The following is a 19051-nucleotide window of genomic DNA, read 5'->3' as shown; positions in this document are numbered from 1 at the left end:
CTGGTAGAGAAAACACTACATAGTCCAGTCATGATAAGTTTACCTGTACTTGTAAACATTTTAATAACATTTATGGGAAAAGGTGTCTGTTACAATTATGGTCCTCACTTTTTTATCTGGTATCTCATTTTAGGAAGAAATTATTAATGAAGAACTTAAATTTAAACTTTATATTCATTCCCGCTTGGCCTTCAGAAATAGCATTGGTTTTTATTGAAAATTTTGTCTGTAGATGTTTCCAACATTTCATAGAATCAAAAGAAAAGAACAAACAAGATTGAATGTAATGAATAAATCAAATATGAAAATGTCTGCTGTGGTGATATGACAAATATGGATCAAATGTGTGTAAGTTGTCTGTAGGTAGCCTCCAATCTGGCCTTAGAAAACAGATGTAATACATGCGTATGCTGTTAGAGACACTGCAGAGCTGTAGTTGTTAACTGAACATTCCAGTCTTCTCTAGCAGTTTATTTTGAATTCATATAGACAATTATGATATATTCAAAGAAATAACAGTCAAGTTGAATTTTTTCAAAATCACAGAGTGGCCATTGATGTGAAATGTGTGTAGGGATATGAAATGATAATGTATCAGTTATGGTCCTCACTTTAGCCTTGGTTTTTATTGAAAATTTTGTCTGTAGATGTTTCCAACATTTCATTTATGTTAGTCAAAATAATACAGCAGCTGGAAGAAATTTAACAGAACTCTATCAGATTTTTAAAATATGAATTGACAGTCGAACAAAATATTTTAAAATATTTCTGTTACTTGTATTTTTTCAGAGATCTAGATGTAGTTTTCTTTTTCTAATTTCTGCATATTTCTTAACTTCACCTTGTCAGCATGTGTTAGTCCTGGTCTTGATAAAGTGCGTAGTTGTCTGGTGCATCAGAAGTGTTAAGCTAACCAGTCTTGGTACATGAGAACAAATGTTCAGACATTTGGAGACATGCAGGGAGACAGAGAAGCAGGATCACATTCCTGACATTCCACTACCTTGTCAGCCATTCATTTCTTACAAATGTATCGGTCATATGAAATATATCTCTTTTTCTGGGATACAGCTTAATCTTTCAACAGCAGTACATGGAAGTATTGGCCTGTAAAGTCAGGTGAACACAACAGAATTTGCCCAGTTTCCACACAGCTGGTCATCCCCAGCAACACATTAATGCAGCTATACTGTGGTCAGATCTGATAATGGTCATTGATACTGAGCTGGATTGGAGTACTGAATATTTAATTGCTCGAACTCCAGTCTAGTAATTAGGAATATAAACAGAGATCCATGGCTTTAATCAGGCACCCATATTCAAGAATGTTCTAATGTTAGCTCTGGTTGTTGGTTCTGAATTATGGCCAATAATTTGGAAAAATTAATAGATAAAGATATATTATTTTCATATCTAACCGAGTTAAGATTTTCAGAATTACTTTGTATAATGTCAAAATTTAAAAAAGATATAGAGCTGTTAAGTAGGGATTTTTATCAACGTATACTAAACATAGCTTATTAAGGTTCTAGCTGATTTATATGATAGTGTTAATGGATTTTAAGTACAAGGAAATAATTCATATACATTTAAACAATTCAAGAGTGGTTATGTATACACTCAGAAATTAAGAAATAGACACATAGATCATCTGTTATATCAAGTATTCATGCAAAATGAATCATTTATGACAAAATACACTGACACTTGTCCACAGAGGCCACTTGAAACAGCAGAGAGAAGTGGCCTTTATACACAGGTGGTCTTTATGTAAAAGTTCAGTTACTATGAATTACATCTCAAAGGGAACCGAAAAAGTGGCTATTTTATAAAGATGGCCTTTAAAACACAGGTAGCTTTTAAGACAGGTTTGACTGTATATGTAACAAGGGACAATTTGTATCTAGATTTGAAAAGTGAAAAAAAAAACCAGAACCTTTCCCCATCATGTGACAGTAGTATTATATAATTTTACAGTTTAAGCCTATCTATGTATAACTGTTTAGCTATTGTGAGATTCTTTAACTCGGAAAGTATGTGAAATACTCCTGTTTATGTTGAGAATGGTAATAACTGACCACGGAAATGTGTCCATGTTTGGCCGGGTATACAAGTAGATAACACCCAGAGTGATTATACCCAAGTTTTAGCATGGTATGTACGTAGATCTGTTTGACATTTGTGACCCACACCCTGATCTTCTTCCAGAACAAGTGACAGTGTTGTTAGTGTAAATGCCATAAACACCTGAATAGTGATTATCAGCGGAGTGATTATACGCGACTTGAGCACTAAGGGTATACCTGTGGGCCTGGAGTGGTCAGTCCTGATAACACTGGACATCAGCCTGGTGTGTGCCATTACTCAAAGGACGTGGTTAGCTTGGTACCCAATGTGGAACTCTTGTCAAGAATTTTAGATCATGATTATTAGGAGCTGTGATTCATTATTAGGTTGACGGTTCTTCTGACTGTTGACGTTTTTACAGGGTGTTTCCTGAATTTGTCATGCCATTGTTTTCTGTTTACAAATTAAATACCTGGAATGTCATATTTGACAAATTTTCTGAAAAACATTATAGATTTAAAAAAATTGAATTCTTTTCTGAATCTGTCTTCCTTTCCTCCCCTAATAACCATCTTGCATTGAAAGTCATTTGAAAAACAGAAATGAAAATTTGATTTTTTTTAATAGATTTGATATTTTGTTCAACATATATCTTCAGGCATTAATGATTAAAAATGAAAACTTCAAACCAATTTTTGGGAGGGTGTCTATAAAATAATACATTAAGCATGCTTTTGAATTTGAAGTATTGAAAAATTCAAATCATCTGATTTTTACTTCAATTCATGCATGGTTAAAATGCACCTGTAAATGAAATTTCATGTTTCAAATCCATGGTATTTGTGATTTATAAAGACATAGTAGATATATAGAAATAGTGTATATATACATTTCAGATCTGTTAGAAACACAAAACATATGTATGTGTCACCCTCCAGTGAATTCCAACGCCACAGACAGTAACCAAATTTCTCCTATAGCTATACACTCTCACCATATGCATGTTTTTTTTTCTGACTCCTTAAAATTTTACTGCCAGTGTTTATTTTTATGCACATTGATAGATAAAGGAGACTGGGCAGGTATCTCCAGTTTACATCAGACTGCCTGTAAAATTGTGTTGTTCTGGTGGTTGTGTTATAGATTGCCCTGATCTGCATCACTATGATTTTTGCTGTAGCACATTATATACGTACAGATGTTACCAAGTTCTGATTGGATCAGTTGTTTCACACCTGTTTAGGCCTATACCTCTATACCTGTTTGGAGTCTTTTCATCCATATACACCTTCTCACACAAGTGATCATGGGTTAGGAAATTCAATTCATAACGAATAATGATTATACAATCTTTACTGTCTGTGTGTTGTTTCGGTTGGAGGAGGTAAACAAAATTTTTTTTATGGGGAGGATGGGGGTATCATGTGATATACCCTTCTTTAATGTCTTTGCCGGTTTTGTTTACAGGATGGATGGGTGGGGTTTGGGGAAACCTTTTATATGGCTATTCCTGAAATCTACTAACAAATTCTATTTCATTGCCTTGTGTGACAGGAAAGCACATAGTATGACTTTGCCAGTAATCAAACTTTGGATCCCCAGCTTATTAGTCTGCCATTCTACATATTGAGTTAAAGGGTAATTCCTTCAAATATTAAGCTAAAACATGACCACATTCATGTCTACAATCCAAACCTGCTACACCATATAATAAGCCCACCTATCCCCCCTGACATAGAGTAAGAAATGTCAAATGAGATGTTAGCTCCCTTTCTAAATTCAACAAATGTCAACTTTTTCTACAAATTACTATTAGTCATCGACGACTGAGTGGATTTTTACCAAATTTTGCATAAAGCATCCTTTGGGGAAGGGAACATATTTTATACAGATGTTGGGACCCAGTAGGGGAAATGGAGCAATTTATTTAAAATCCTACTCCTCTTGTAGGAATGATTTGATTTTGGCCAAATTCAGTCTGAAGTATTTTTGAGGAAGGGGAATCAATTTTGTATAAATGGTGGGTCTTGGTCCCCTGGGGCAGAAAGGTTGGGTCCCATTGGGGAAAGAGAGTAAATTAGTTAAAATTCTTCTCCTGTAGAAATGAATGGATATTACCAAAATTTGGTCTGAAGTATTCTTAAGTAAAGGGGAACCATTTCTGTATAAACGGTTTATCACAGCACCCTTGAGCGGGAGGGATGGGGGCTCAATTGGGGAAAGGTAAGTTCCTAAAAATTCCTTCTTTCGTACAAAGATATTATCCAACTTTCCTCTGAAGCAATTTTCATTAAGAGTAAATCTGACTTTTGTATGACCACAAGACTGAGACCTAATAGGGAAATTATATCAGAAATTATTGATGATATTTGAATTTTTTTATTGAATGGCTGAATAGCTAAATAAACCCTGTTATTGATGTAGGAACTTGATAGCCTCTTGTTTTTTGTTTATTGATAAAAGCAATTTATGTACCTATATTCTTCACCACAGTGAGCAGGGGCACACACACACACACACACACACACACACACACACACACACACACACACACACACACACACACACACACACACACAGAGAGAGAGAGAGTAAATTTTACTTTGGAAAGACACATTGATGTTGTAGTTCAACTGTAAATCTATAAATATTGATTTGTACAGTTTTAAAGTGCAGTTCATTTTTTTGGTGTCAATTTCTGAACATTTTCTCCAGTACTCAGTTAAAAAATGTTGTTTTCATCTACTGATGAAATCATTTCAATTTCAGGATGGCTTATCCTCGCTTATTGCAGACTTGGACTATCCAGCCATCCGGAGAAACAAGAGTGTCGACCAGTTTGTGGGCAAATGTAAGTACTCTTAGTCTTCAGGGTAGATAAAATATGTTAAAGTATCTTGAAGGGACCATGCTTAAAATCATTCATGTAGAAAAAAGGTTGCTAGTACCTGGTATTTCAAAATAAATATTCAAAATCTAGTAATACATGTGATTTGAAAAGATACATTTAAAAACCTAATGAAAATTAGTCATGTATTTGTCCAGATAGTGAGAACTTAAGATTAACTGTTATAGGATACTAAGTAATTTGGCTCAAGTTTAAGATAAGAATACCTCATGAGATGATAAACATAGGTTGCATGAAAAGTTCTGCATCCTATTATTAAATATCTTTGTGACAGTTTATTATATATTATCATTATTTCTTTTTTATATACAGATGGAAAGGCAGTGGAGTTTGTCAACAGCTGTCGTATGCGACATTCTGACTTTGAAGTTGTCAAAGTCATTGGGAGGGGTGCATTCGGGGAAGTTCAGCTAGTAAGTTTGAATTGTCTGAATTCACATTTGTCATAGTCTTACCTTATTCTGTTCTATGATTAATAGATAAACTATATATATATAGAGAGAACTGATTTTGACTTTGTATTGCCAAGGTTGTGAAATTTTTGTGTCATCTTTTTATTCTAGATTTAAAATTTACATAAAAATGTTTTGGTAAATATCAGGTATTTGAATATAAAAGAAAAAAAATGGATGTGAATTTCAAGAAGGTGTATTTAATTTTTAGGATATCTGTACTATAAATGTTACAGATATTTGTGTCATAGTTTCAGAATTTTGTCATTTTTCACTTTAGATGTTAAATGAAAAGAGAGATAAGAGTTACAGGTAACTCAGGTTTGGTAGTCCTATTGCTGCAGAGCACAAAGCAGTAAAGGAAAAATAAAGTTGTTTTCTTTTCAAGCTGTTATAGTGAGTAAAAGAAGCCTTATTTGTTTATATTACAGGTGAGGCACAAATCAACGCGGAAAGTGTATGCCATGAAACTGCTAAGCAAATACGAAATGGTGAGTGTTTTGATTCATCTTAAGTACAAATCACCGGTACAGATTCAATTCTTGATGTGGGCATGAACAATGTTAACACAGTGTGCCTCTGTAGGATTAGCCTTAATCTTCACTTCCTCTTTGTAGGAAATTCCTCAACAGACCTCCAATCTGTTTCATCTTGTTTTGCTAATGACCCATTCTCACCACCGTTTAGGATATGATATATAGCTGAGTTTAAGCTTCATTTGGTCAAGGCACCTGTTGTGTTTGTTTACCCTATATATGAAAAGGAGAGTTAGGACTCCTTATCTTAAAGAGCTCTACTATATACTATTTACAGAGAAGAAAAGAGATATTGATGTTCTGAATGAAGGGTTTCTTTTTGTTTTTTTTTTAAGTCCACCATCATCAGATGGTCAGCTATTAAAATTGCCCTATGTCTTTGGTCCATCCATTTGTTAGTATACAATTTTTAGGTCACCTGAAACAAAGTTTTAGGGTGATCTATTGCAATCCCCTTTTGTCCAGCATTGTGCGTCGTAAACTTTTAACATTTATGACTTCTTCTGAAAAACTCCTGAACCAATTTCATTGAAATTTTACAAAACCTAGGGGCCTGAGAGGCTGGACTAAAAAGGGTCGAATTGATTGAAGTTGCAAAACCCTTCTCAAATTGCTGTATGGTAGAATCAATAACTCTTCATAGACAGAAAGGCCTTCACATGGTATACCAAAATTTTATCATGACCCCAGCCCTCGCATTTGCCCCTGGGGAGGGGGTAAAGTTTACTAAGCTGATAGTTAGATGTGGTGCACATATTGACCTCAAATGACCTTCAAGGGCTTTTGGGCGGGGTCAAAAACGTGTCATATTGACTGAAGTTTCAAAAATCTTCTTCTCAATACCGAGATAATGTAAAACCAAGTACACTGTATGGATGGAAGTGCTTGGCCAAAATTGTAAATTTCATGACTCCAGGGTCTCACATTTTACCTTGGGGAGGGGGTAAAATTTACTATAGTTTGTATAGGAAAATTATGTTTTTAGCTCACTTGACCGGAAGATTTCTTCAAAACTTCTTCTCAATAATGAATGGACCAAATGCTTTGATATTTGGCTGGTATGTTCCTAGGATGAAGCCCAAAAAGTTTGTGAAAAGAAACAACCTTGATATATATTCAAGATCACACGGTCAGATTTGTTAAAACCTTTAAATGATTTCTTCTCATAAACTTAAAAACCCAGAGGTGTGATATTTGAGTGGTAAGTTCCTAGGATGAAGTCCGCCAGCAACCTTGACCTATATTTAAGGTCACAAGTGTCAGATTTCTTAAAAACTGCAAATGACTCCCTTCATGAACTAAAAGATGCTCAGAGGCATGATATTTGGCTGTGATGTTTCTTGGATGAATTCCAAAATCGTTTGTGAAAAAAAAAACTTTGAGCTATATTCAAGGTCACAGTGGTCAGATTTGTGTAAACATTTAAATAACTTAAATGAAAGATTTTATGTAGGAAAATTCAAATCTTGAGTGTAAATTTTTTATTCAAACTTGGTTAGAAGGCTTAGCATGGGACAGCAATGGATGTGTACACAATTTACATTTGTTTTATGTGCACAGTATAGTTAAAGATTGATTAATTTTTTAACTAATTTATTCTATGTAACAAGAAGCAATGTGACTCCGGTGACCATGGCCAGTGGGCCTCTTGTTTCACAGATTTTCCTTTTTTTCCTGCCATAATGATGGATTATTTACAACTAAAAAGGGTCCATTTTGAAAATTCATGGTTTGGGATGATAAACAAAAAAGATTCTTGTTTTAGTTGTCAAGATAACAGTAGAAGAATGGGTAATGGTAAATCAAAGTTTGGGAATTGTGGGTAATCACCTCTTTCATTTATGTATGTTATGATTTCTTTAGAAGTGAAAGATAACGCAGATTTACATAAATGTAATTACCACCACAGAGAAGTTGAAGTGGAGTTAGGGCCCAAAATAGCCCACACTATAATAGCCTGGAGCAGCCTAATGGTGTTTGCAGGGACACCGCTGGGGAATTCATTACTGTCCTGTCTCACTCCCCCACAAATAGAAACTTACTCTCTAAATGATGTGCAAATTGATTTCTATTGCAATAGTACACTGGAATGTACATATTTGTTCAGCCCCAACTATCCCGAGTTCCAAATCCATGTCCAATGAACTATTCCTAGGCAGGTAGTTTCTTGCAAGTTAACATATCATCCTTTTATCTGAAGAAAATGCTGATATTTAATTCCTTTTACAACAATATGTTCATTTCTTATCAATATGATCAGGGTTAAAATTTTTAGGAGTTTACTAAGGAATCATAAAAATGTGTATTTCTCATTTGAGTCATGAATCAGACTGTCATTTTCTCTGATAGTTTCATTTTCCAGGTAACATTTTCCATCATTTTAAATAGAATTTACAGTACTTTATAGGTATAAAGGCACTCTTTCCTCACCTGTAACTTTGGATTAGTCAAAGAGAAGTCTGTACCAACTTAATTTCAGTTGGGGTCGGCAGCTCATTAAGATAAAATCTCAATGTACATTTAGTGCTATCCAGAAGCATCTCTGGCAGGACACCAAATGATCTGTGTCAAATGATGCTGCAGATGTTGATTGATATACTATGTGTACTTTGAAGACAAGAATGTTTAAACCAATTTTTAGCAAATTCCTGTGTAGTTATTTCTATAAATTTTTAATTGGTGATGTTTCTGAAAGTGTAATTGAGGGAAGATTGATAAAAATTGGCTGTTTATGATGCTAAGAGACGTAACTCATATTGGCGGTTACTTAGTCTCTTCAGATGCAGACCTGTTGTTAGTTTTTGAGTCTCTCTGAATCCAGACAATAAAGTCCTGATGGTAGTTTTTGAGTCTCTGAATCCAGACAATAATTCATATTGGTAGTTTCTAATTCTCCCTGAATCTAGACAGAAACTTCTTGTGACTAGACTTATTCATAATAATACTTTCTGTGTCTATCTTGTTTCCTTTTGGAGTTTTTGACATCTGTAGAAAATTCTTTGAATATTTGTAAGTTTGATATCTACTGCTAAACATTTACAAATAACACATGTTTCTGGTACAGATAGCAATATCAAATACATACATAGACAATAACTGATACTAAGTATATACATTTTGAATATTATACAATACACATAGACCAAACTATCACACCTCTGCAACAAAATTTGGCAGGGAGGTGGTGTTCTCATTAAATCAAGGAGGCTGTCTGGATTTGGACAGGAGTTTTCAGTTGTAATTATTCAAAACTAATTCAATATTGATGCACCTAATGGGAATCTACTGGCAGTTATGGATTCGGAATTTTATTTTTCATTTCCAAGATTATTTTTGGACTTAATCCTTTTCAGAACCCTTCTCTCAACATTGTCTTCGTTATAATGCTTTCTTTTAATCAGTTTTTATCAAATTTGTAACACATTATCAGCAGCTAAGGTTTTTATATATTGTTTTACTGATTGTTTTCTGTCTTTTGTGATAACATTCCTCTGTTAATATAAATGTCTGTATTGAAGGAGGAGATATTAGTTGGCCTGTGGTTTGAAGATCCAGTTCAAATTGAGTGTATATGAATATACCTAGCTAGAAGGATGAATACGTCCCTGATATCACTGAGACCTGGAGATAATTATCATTATTTGTAGGAACAGTATACACCGTCCTAATGCTTCAACAAACACTTCTACTACAGACTGTTTGCAAACATCATACCTTTGGACATTGCTTCACTTACAGAGCAGCAATACACATCTGACAAAGTACAGACAAAAACAATGAGATTTACTTTTTGTCCTAATCAGCAATAATTGGGCCCAGCAGTCTGTGCTTAGATGTTTTCATCCGGTGCCAGGATACAAGTGTAATGCTCTGCAATGAAATGATGAATCTACCTATTGATGATGTTCAAGACTATTACTGACTGTGATTAATCTGATTCTGGTAGAAACTTGCACCAGAATAATATCAAAACCATCAGAAGTTCGGCCATTAGGCCAAACCAAATTAAGGAAGTGTTTTTTTGCCTGCACCTATATGTATGATAGAAATTTTCATGAAACTGTGAAAGTCATGTATTTTTAGAGTGTTTTTTGTTTGTATCATGTTTATAAGTGATAAGAAAAAATATTAAGAAAACAGAAACCATGTATTGAGAATCAGTCTTGTTGGAACCTCTTGTATCTGCTCTATTACTGGTATATTGGTAGAGTTGACTTTGTGATTGATGAAGTTGAATACTGATCCTTCCATCCTTAGGGAAATCTCGGTTCTGTGATGGTTTTGTACTGTATGGTCTTATCCAATAGAAAAGAGGGGGATTTGTACTTAGTGTTTTCTTTAGAGGCTATTTTCATTTCCTTTCAGAGTGATCTAAAAATTCAAAATACTTTCTTCAATGTTAAAATACAATGGGAAGAATGGGGTTGTGTTTCTGAGTTTTGACTCCAAAACTTGGATATATGAGAGTAACAAACTGTTTTAAAACCATCACACAGTAATGATTGTTGAAATATTGATTTTTTGAGACTACATCTTACACTTATAAAAATATTTTGATTTCAAACAAAATATGAAAAATTAATATTAAATAGTTGCTTCAAATCTGTTACATCTTATGAAATATTTTTTGTTCTAGGAAATCTATGAGCTGTTCCTTTACTCCTCGAATGCCAAACCTTTAAACAATTTTCAGTGTTTTGAAGGATCATGATTCATTTGGTGTCCCATTTTCCCATGGTGATTTTTGAAGGTGATAGGAATTCTTTTGTCACACAGAGTTTGTGTGTGCAATTTAATCAGTAGTCTCGTCAACTCTTAAGTTAATAAGGGGTTTCTGGTTTAGGCATGATGTTCTCTCACTAAAAGTAATTTGCAGCAATTCCTAGACACAAACTGAAACTCTGTCAGAATATTAAATGAAATGTTTGAATTTAACTGGGGAAATGAGTCATCTTTAGCAAATACATATAGTTGATGGAGCAGAGAGCAAATTTAACATGAGAAAATGGGTTAACAGTTAGATACCAACTTCTTATTCCAACTCATCTCCATTGCTGTTTAGTTCTGTCTACTGAATGTCATAGAAATTGATTGATCACTGACTTAAGTTTTAAGTTTATTTATTGAAAATCAAACACCTGGATACAAATACCATATAGCTAGTAATATTCGCAAAAATTCAATCCTTGACATAATAATACATGTGTATTACATGTCCTTTTACATCCAGGTAATTTTAATTTAATTTTTTAATTTTAAGATATAATTACTTCATTTTAAAAGAATATCACAAAAAATTTGACTCTTGAAAATGACCAGCTATACAGTATTCTATATTTTAGACATAATATGATTCATTGCAGTTTTAATATAGTAGCATGATTTCCTTAGATTGGTCAGTTTGGAAACAATATACAAAGTAAATTGGTCATGACAGATTACATTTGAGTCTCCTCAAAAAGTCAAGTTTACTCATCGTGGGTAAATATAGATAAATGGAAAACATTTCTTTATCCTCTAGGAAATGCATTTCCAGGGAATATTAATTTTGGGCTCTGTCTGTGCTTCCATCCATCTGTCCGTCCAAGGGCTTTAGCAGACTATAACTTCAAAACCGCTCAACTCAACTTCACAAAACTTGCTGTAGATATTAAGTTAGTGCCTTAGATATGCCTTTTGCCATTGACTACATTTCATTTAAAAGAAGTTTTGCATGTTACCATGGAAAGCTAGCTAAAAAACACAAAATTAGTGTTGACTTTCGTTTCTGGGCTATAACTTCCAAAACTGTTCAACTCAAATCAACAAAACTTTCTGTGTGTATTAGGTTAGTGCCCTAGTTTTACCATTTGCTATTGATGACACTTCTTTTTTTTTATATATACATTTCTGTTAACAACTTATCATGGAAACATAGCCTAAAAACACTTAATTAGTGATAAATTCCTTTCTGGGCTACAACTTCCAAACCATTCCACTCAACTCCACAGAACTTTCTCTATATATTCAGTGAGTGCCTGAGTTGTGCTTTTTTTTATTGAGTACATTTCATTATCTATCTTTTTTCTGTTACCATCAAATTTTTCGATTTGTTTTGATGTCTTGTATAACTCCAGAGCTTATATAATGTTTGTTCATGGACAATTCAGATATCAACAGTCAAACACACAAGATCTTACATTGAAATATAAACTCAAACTGTAAGGTATATGGTATATAAATGTTAAAGTTGAGGAGTTGCAAGGAAATTTAATTGATAATTGACAAAAGAAGATGTTACATTTTGCACTAATGCTTTCACTTTATTAGATCTTCAGAGGATACTAGCGGTACATAATTGAGTGACATTACAAATTGTTATACTGGTATATATATATATATATATATCATATTTGGATTTTACACCAACAGCTGGGTGCTGGAGATAATACCATGCTTTGGGGCTCCTTGCTTTCTTTTCTTATTTGTCCCACTTTTTTTTCATAATAGGATTTCAGTGTTGCATTTTTTTCTTCTTCTGTCTTATAAAGGACAATTTAAATGAATGACCTTGATCGAAAATAACTTCTTCTCAAATACTAGAAGGCCTAGGGGGCTACATAGTTTACCATATTTTGAATAAACTTGTATTGATTTATTATATGGTATGTACGATAAGTTCTTGCTTCAAAACAATGTTTTTTATGATAGATGTATTGTACGATTTAATAATATCATTTCTGTTATGTTTCAGATAAAGAGATCAGAATCTGCATTTTACTGGGAAGAAAGAGAAATAATGGCAAATGCTAACAGTTTATGGATTGTACAGGTTTGTGTTTCTGTCTGAATCCAGCCGATCGTCAAAAATAGATCGTTATGTTAGATATAAGATATGTCTGAATTCAGCATTGTCAAAAACAGATCATTGTGTTAGATATAAGATCTGTATAGAATTCAGCTGATCGTCAAAAACAGATCATTGTGTTAGATATAAGATCTGTATAGAATTCAGCTGATCGTCAAAAACAGATCATTGGGTTTATTATATGGTATGTACGATATATAAAACAATGTTTTTTATGATAGATGTATTGTAGAATTCAGCTGATCGTCAAAAACAGATCATTGTGTTAGATAGAGAGATCTGTAAATAACAGTTTATGGATTGTACAGGTTTGTGTTTCTGTCTGAATTGTGTTAGATATAAGATCTGTATAGAATTCAGCTGATCGTCAAAAACAGATCATTGTGTTAGATATAAGATCTGTATAGAATTCAGCTGATCGTCAAAAACAGATCATTGTGTTAGATATAAGATCTGTCTGAATTCAGCTGATAGTCAAAAACAGATCATTGTGTTAGATATAAGATCTGAAGTATACATATGTTGTCATTGGTACATTTTACCTATCTAGTTACAATATAATAATGTAATAAACATTCTTGGTAGATGAATCTTACTATAATCAAGCCAACTGTGTGAAAATTTTCCTTTCCATTGAAAATATTTGAGAGGAAATTTTGTTCTTTTAGCTACACTTCGCATTTCAAGACTCCAAATTTCTGTACATGGTAATGGACTACATGCCAGGTGGTGATCTAGTCAACCTCATGAGTAACTACGACGTTCCTGAGAAGTGGGCCAAGTTCTACTGTGCAGAAGTGGTTCTTGCTCTCAATGCAATTCATTCTATGGGATTCGTACACAGGTAGTCAGATTTAAAATCCTCATAAATAGAGTTAGACATGCTTTAGGGGTCAAGATGATATATGTTGTAACAGAATTTGGTTAGGGGGAAAAGTCTTTGCCAATTATTGTTATGATGTATATTAAAAAAAATAAAAAAATTATCACATTAATGGCTCTTTTCATGTCATACGGCCATGTCATCAATATCATGAGACGTGTAATAACATTATTGTGACCTCATAATTATAAGTGAGTCACAACTTAATAACATCACATGATTGCCATATTAGTGAAAATAATTTGAAATAAGTTGTTTAAAGAGATGTTACCTCTAGGGTTTTAACTTATATTTCAGAAATGCAGGTTATATGATAAATAAAATCTTACACTTGTGCTGATGTATTATGGAATTTACCAGACTTGTTAGATAAATTGATAAGTCATTCAATTAAAGGCTCTTCATATATCAAGTTATTGAATTAATTTCATAAACATCATATTACATTGACAGTCACATAAGATCCTCTCTACATTATTTTATTATACTTATTTTGCAATCAGCCCTAGAGCCTAGCTTAGTAATTATAACTCTAAAGAGTTGGGGAAAGGCTTATTGCATGACATTGAAATAGCATTTGTTTGCAATTGTACTTAGCAGCATTAGAGGTATAGATGGGCTTATTACCAGACATGGGCTTATTGCTGGATAAAGGTGGTTGTACATGTGTATAATCCTGTCACACAAGGAATGTACCTTTAATTAAATCATTAAATTTTTTCTTTCCTAAAGATTATGTTGAAAATGAAATAATTAATTGTGAAAAAATGACAGGATCAATGAAAATAGGGTAAACGGTGTCTATTGTTTAGCTCCCATGAACAGCTACAGACTATTTTATAAGCTTATGATAACCAATAAAATTATGTAAATGAACTGAATATAAGGTTTCTTCTTCTTTAGGGATGTTAAACCAGACAACATGTTACTGGACTCATGTGGACATTTAAAGCTAGCTGACTTTGGAACTTGTATGAGGATGGACAAGGTATGCCAGATGACCACTGGTCAAGCTTATGGTTACTGACAATCTTAATTTTAAAAATCTTTTAAACAAAAAAAATCAGCCTTAAAAATATTTGATTTGAATAGTCATGGTGAACCATTCTGAAGTTATAGATTAGAAACATGAAATCCCTCAGACTGTAATGTTTTGTTGTGTCATTAGGATGGAATGGTTCGATCAGATACAGCAGTAGGCACGCCTGATTACATATCTCCGGAGGTACTCCAGTCTCAGGGTCGGCCTGGTTATTATGGTCGCGAGTGTGATTGGTGGTCAGTCGGTGTCTTCCTTTATGAAATGTTGGTTGGTAAGTTTATATGAAATATTAATTGGTAAGTTTATATATAATGTTGCAGGGTGAGTTTATACATATATTAATCTCAAGTTTATATGAACTGTTGATATTTAAGTTTATACTTCTTATTGAATTGAAAATGTGTATGAAATATGAATTACGTATTAATAGTCAAAGAAGTTCCTATGAAATATTGATGGGTTATTCCATGAAGTATTAAAAGTCTTATTAGCAAGATTATGTGAATTTTTTATTGTTAAGTTTAAATGAAATTTTGGTTGGTAGGTTTGGAAAAAATCCTGTTTTTGCTGTTAACATGTAATTCTGACTTTCATTTTCAGGTGACACACCCTTTTATGCAGACTCTTTAGTTGGAACTTACGGGAAAATTATGGATCACAGAAACTGTCTCAACTTTCCATCAGAAGTGGAAATGTCTAACGAAGCTAAGAGCCTTATTTGTGCCTTCCTAACGGACAGGTAAAATCAGTGTAATGGTTCATACTAGTGAGGCAAACTGATAACACAAGGAAGAATGCTCTAATATTTTTGAATTTTTGGTGGTATTAAATGTTTCAAAAATGTGATTCAAAGGATTTATTACTTTACCTGAGTCCTCTTGGCTAACTTGTTTAATAAAACTTTGTGTTTGCAAGATTCTCCTTGTAAATTTCCTAGAAAATAAGTATTTGTCTTAAAGACATTTTTACTATGATGATATTTAAAGGTTTTTAAAAAGTTATTTGGGAGCTAATGTTCTGAAATTTCCAATCTGTTGACAGGAATGAGCGGTTAGGAAGGAATGGTATTGAGGAGATACAATCACACAAATTTTTTGCCAATGATCAGTGGTCTTGGGACAACATCAGAGAATGTAAGTTCAGAAGTAAAATGTGTTATGTAAACAGGATAAAATCACTCCTAGTGTAAAGACAGCATCAGAGAATTTTAGTTCACAGATAAAATAAATGATACACATGTGTGACATAACCAAAAAAACCATGCCCAGTGTAAGATTTTTATTCTGATAGCATCAGACTGATCCTTGAAAACTTTTTAAACACAAGTTTATAGTCTCTGTCTCCTTCACACAGGAGTGGTGTATTTAATATTTTCCTCACCTGAAGCTATTCGTGAACCACTGTGCTCTGATCACACCATTGCAAATAAAAGTTACAAGCATTAAGTAATTAGAATTATTGCCATTATAAACCTAGTGGGAAATGATAATCCAAAAATAAAGACGTATATCCGATTTCAAAGAAAGTAAAAGCAGAAAAGTAATTTTAGACTAGATCATACATGTAGGTTACTACTGTTCACCTTGTACTACAACTGTTAATGGAGTTACATGAAGGCTATACATCTTCACCACAGATCAAGTAAGCAACCCAGGACTTCGTAGTCAGATAATAGAATACTGAGCTCAAGCAAAAGCCTCCTTGTTGAAATCCTTAAGACAACTTTGATTTTATGTACAAAGTCTTTCTGTATTGATAACATGTATTTTGTCTTTGTTAAACTAGATGTACCACCAGTCGTGCCAGAGCTCGTCAGTGATGTTGATACAAGTAACTTCGAGGACATAGAAAAAGACGATTCCCCAGATGAGACTTTTGCGATTCCGAAAGCTTTTTCTGGGAACCACTTACCATTTATAGGTTTTACTTACAGTAGAAGTTATCAGTAAGTGTTAGAAGTATGCATGTACAGGTTATAACTATGTATGAGTGAGCTAAGAGGCTATCAGTAAGTGTTAGAAGTATGTATGTACAGGTTATAACTATGTATCAGTCAGCTAAGAGGCTATCAGTAAGTGTTAGAAGTATGTATGTACAGGTTATAACTATGTATGAGTGAGCTAAGAGGCTATCAGTAAGTGTTAGAAGTATGTATGTACAGGTTATAACTATGTATGAGTGAGCTAAGAGGCTATCAGTAAGTGTTAGAAGTATGTATGTACAGGTTATAACTATGTATCAGTGAGTGTAATGCATTATAAGTATGTGTATACCGTTATCAGTGAGTGTATAGGGTTATCAGTGAGTGTATAGGGTTATCAATGTGTATCATTATCAGTAAGTATGGGCAATCAGTAAGTGTGTTGGGTTCTAGATATGTGTATATGGTTAATAATCAGTGCATAGGGTTATAAGTCAGTTATTGGGCTATCAGGAAGTGTATAGGGTTACCAGTAAGATACGAGGCTATTTGTAAATGTAAAGGGTTATCAGAAGATATAGGGTTATCTGTAAGTTTATAGGGTTATCAGTAATTGCAAAAGATTATCATTAAGTTATGGGGCTATCAGTAAGGGTATAGTGTTATCAATATGGGTATAGGGTTATCAGTTTGGGTGTATTGTTATCAATATGGGTATAGGAATATTAGTAAGGGTATAGTGTTATTGGTATGGGTAAAGGGTTATCAGTAAGGGTGTATTGTGATCATTTAGTGTATATGGTGTCTTTAGTGTGATTGTCTTTCTTTGTTGTATTTTGCCAATTTGTTGGATGTCACTTTATCAGAAACTTTTAAGATATTTGGTAAAATTGAAGCTTTTCCAGTGAAATATCCTGAGGTTTCTGGTATTAGATCCAAGCTATTCCAGTGAAATATCCTGAGGTTTCTGGTATTAGATCCAGGCTATTCCAGTGAAATATCCTGAGGTTTCTGGTATTAGATCCAGGCTATTCCAGTGAAATATCCTGAGGTTTCTGGTATTAGATCCAAGCTATTCCAGTGAAATATCCTGAGGTTTCTGGTATTAGATCCAGGCTATTCCACTGAAATATCCTGAGGTTTCTGGTATTAGATCCAAGCTATTCCAGTGAAATATCCTGAGGTTTCTGGTATTAGATCCAGGCTATTCCAGTGAAATATCCTGAGGTTTCTGGTATTAGATATCCAGGTTTCTGGTATTAGATCCAGGCTATTCCAGTGAAATATCCTGAGGTTTCTGGTATTAGATCCAAGCTATTCCAGTGAAATATCCTGAGATGTCTGGTATTAGATCCAGGCTATTCCATTGCAATATCCTGAGGTTTCTGGTATTAGATCCAAGCTATTCCAGTGAAATATCCTGAGGTTTCTGGTATTAGATCCAAGCTATTCCAGTGAAATATCCTGAGGTTTCTGGTATTAGATCCAGGCTGTTCCAGTGAAATATCCTGAGGTTTCTGGTATTAGATCCAGGCTATTCCAGTGAAATATCCTGAGGTTTCTGGTATTAGATCCAGGCTATTCCAGTGAAATATCCTGAGGTTTCTGGTATTAGATCCAGGCTATTCCAGTGAAATATCCTGAGGTTTCTGGTATTAGATCCAAGCTATTCCAGTGAAATATCCTGAGGTTTCTGGTATTAGATCCAAGCTATTCCAGTGAAATATCCTGAGGTTTCTGGTATTAGATCCAAGCTATTCCAGTGAAATATCCTGAGGTTTCTGGTATTAGATCCAGGCTATTCCACTGAAATATCCTGAGGTTTCTGGTATTAGATCCAAGCTATTCCAGTGAAATATCCTGAGGTTTCTGGTATTAGATCCAGGCTATTCCAGTGAAATATCCTGAGGTTTCTGGTATTAGATCCAGGCTATTCCAGTGAAATATCCTTAGGTTTCTGGTATTAGATCCAGGCTATTCCAGTGAAATATCCTGAGGTTTCTGGTATTAGATCCAGGCTATTCCAGTGAAATATCCTGAGGTTTCTGGTATTAGATCCAGGCTATTCCAGTGAAATATCCTGAGGTTTCTGGTATTAGATCCAGGCTATTCCAGTGAAATATCCTGAGGTTTCTGGTATTAGATCCAAGCTATTCCAGTGAAATATCCTGAGGTTTCTGGTATTAGATCCAGGCTGTTCCAGTGAAATATCCTGAGGTTTCTGGTATTAGATCCAGGCTATTCCAGTGAAATATCCTGAGGTTTCTGGTATTAGATCCAAGCTATTCCAGTGAAATATCCTGAGGTTTCTGGTATTAGATCCAGGCTATTCCAGTGAAATATCCTGAGGTTTCTGGTATTAGATCCAGGCTATTCCAGTGAAATATCCTGAGGT

The 19051-nt window shown here is 34.0% G+C and overlaps 1 protein-coding gene across 1 annotated transcript in view; it reads left to right on the top strand.

The window, feature by feature from the left end:
- The window catches only part of LOC132547136 (rho-associated protein kinase 2-like), a 48974-nt gene that overhangs the window by 5519 nt on the left and 24404 nt on the right, over positions 1-19051 (top strand). The window contains exons 2-11 of the mRNA XM_060210891.1: positions 4837-4918; positions 5288-5388; positions 5859-5918; positions 12697-12774; positions 13479-13654; positions 14597-14681; positions 14862-15006; positions 15336-15474; positions 15777-15868; positions 16521-16680. Of these exons, the coding sequence (XP_060066874.1) occupies positions 4837-4918; positions 5288-5388; positions 5859-5918; positions 12697-12774; positions 13479-13654; positions 14597-14681; positions 14862-15006; positions 15336-15474; positions 15777-15868; positions 16521-16680 (1118 nt within the window). The remainder of the gene's footprint in view (positions 1-4836; positions 4919-5287; positions 5389-5858; positions 5919-12696; positions 12775-13478; positions 13655-14596; positions 14682-14861; positions 15007-15335; positions 15475-15776; positions 15869-16520; positions 16681-19051) is intronic.

The sequence above is a fragment of the Ylistrum balloti genome, unplaced genomic scaffold, assembly GCF_031769215.1.
Source record: "Ylistrum balloti isolate Yb309-2 unplaced genomic scaffold, AGI_CSIRO_Ybal_v1 Utg369936, whole genome shotgun sequence".
In the NCBI taxonomy this organism is placed as follows: Eukaryota; Metazoa; Mollusca; class Bivalvia; order Pectinida; family Pectinidae; genus Ylistrum; species Ylistrum balloti.
This window is presented reverse-complemented; position numbering and strand designations above follow the sequence as displayed.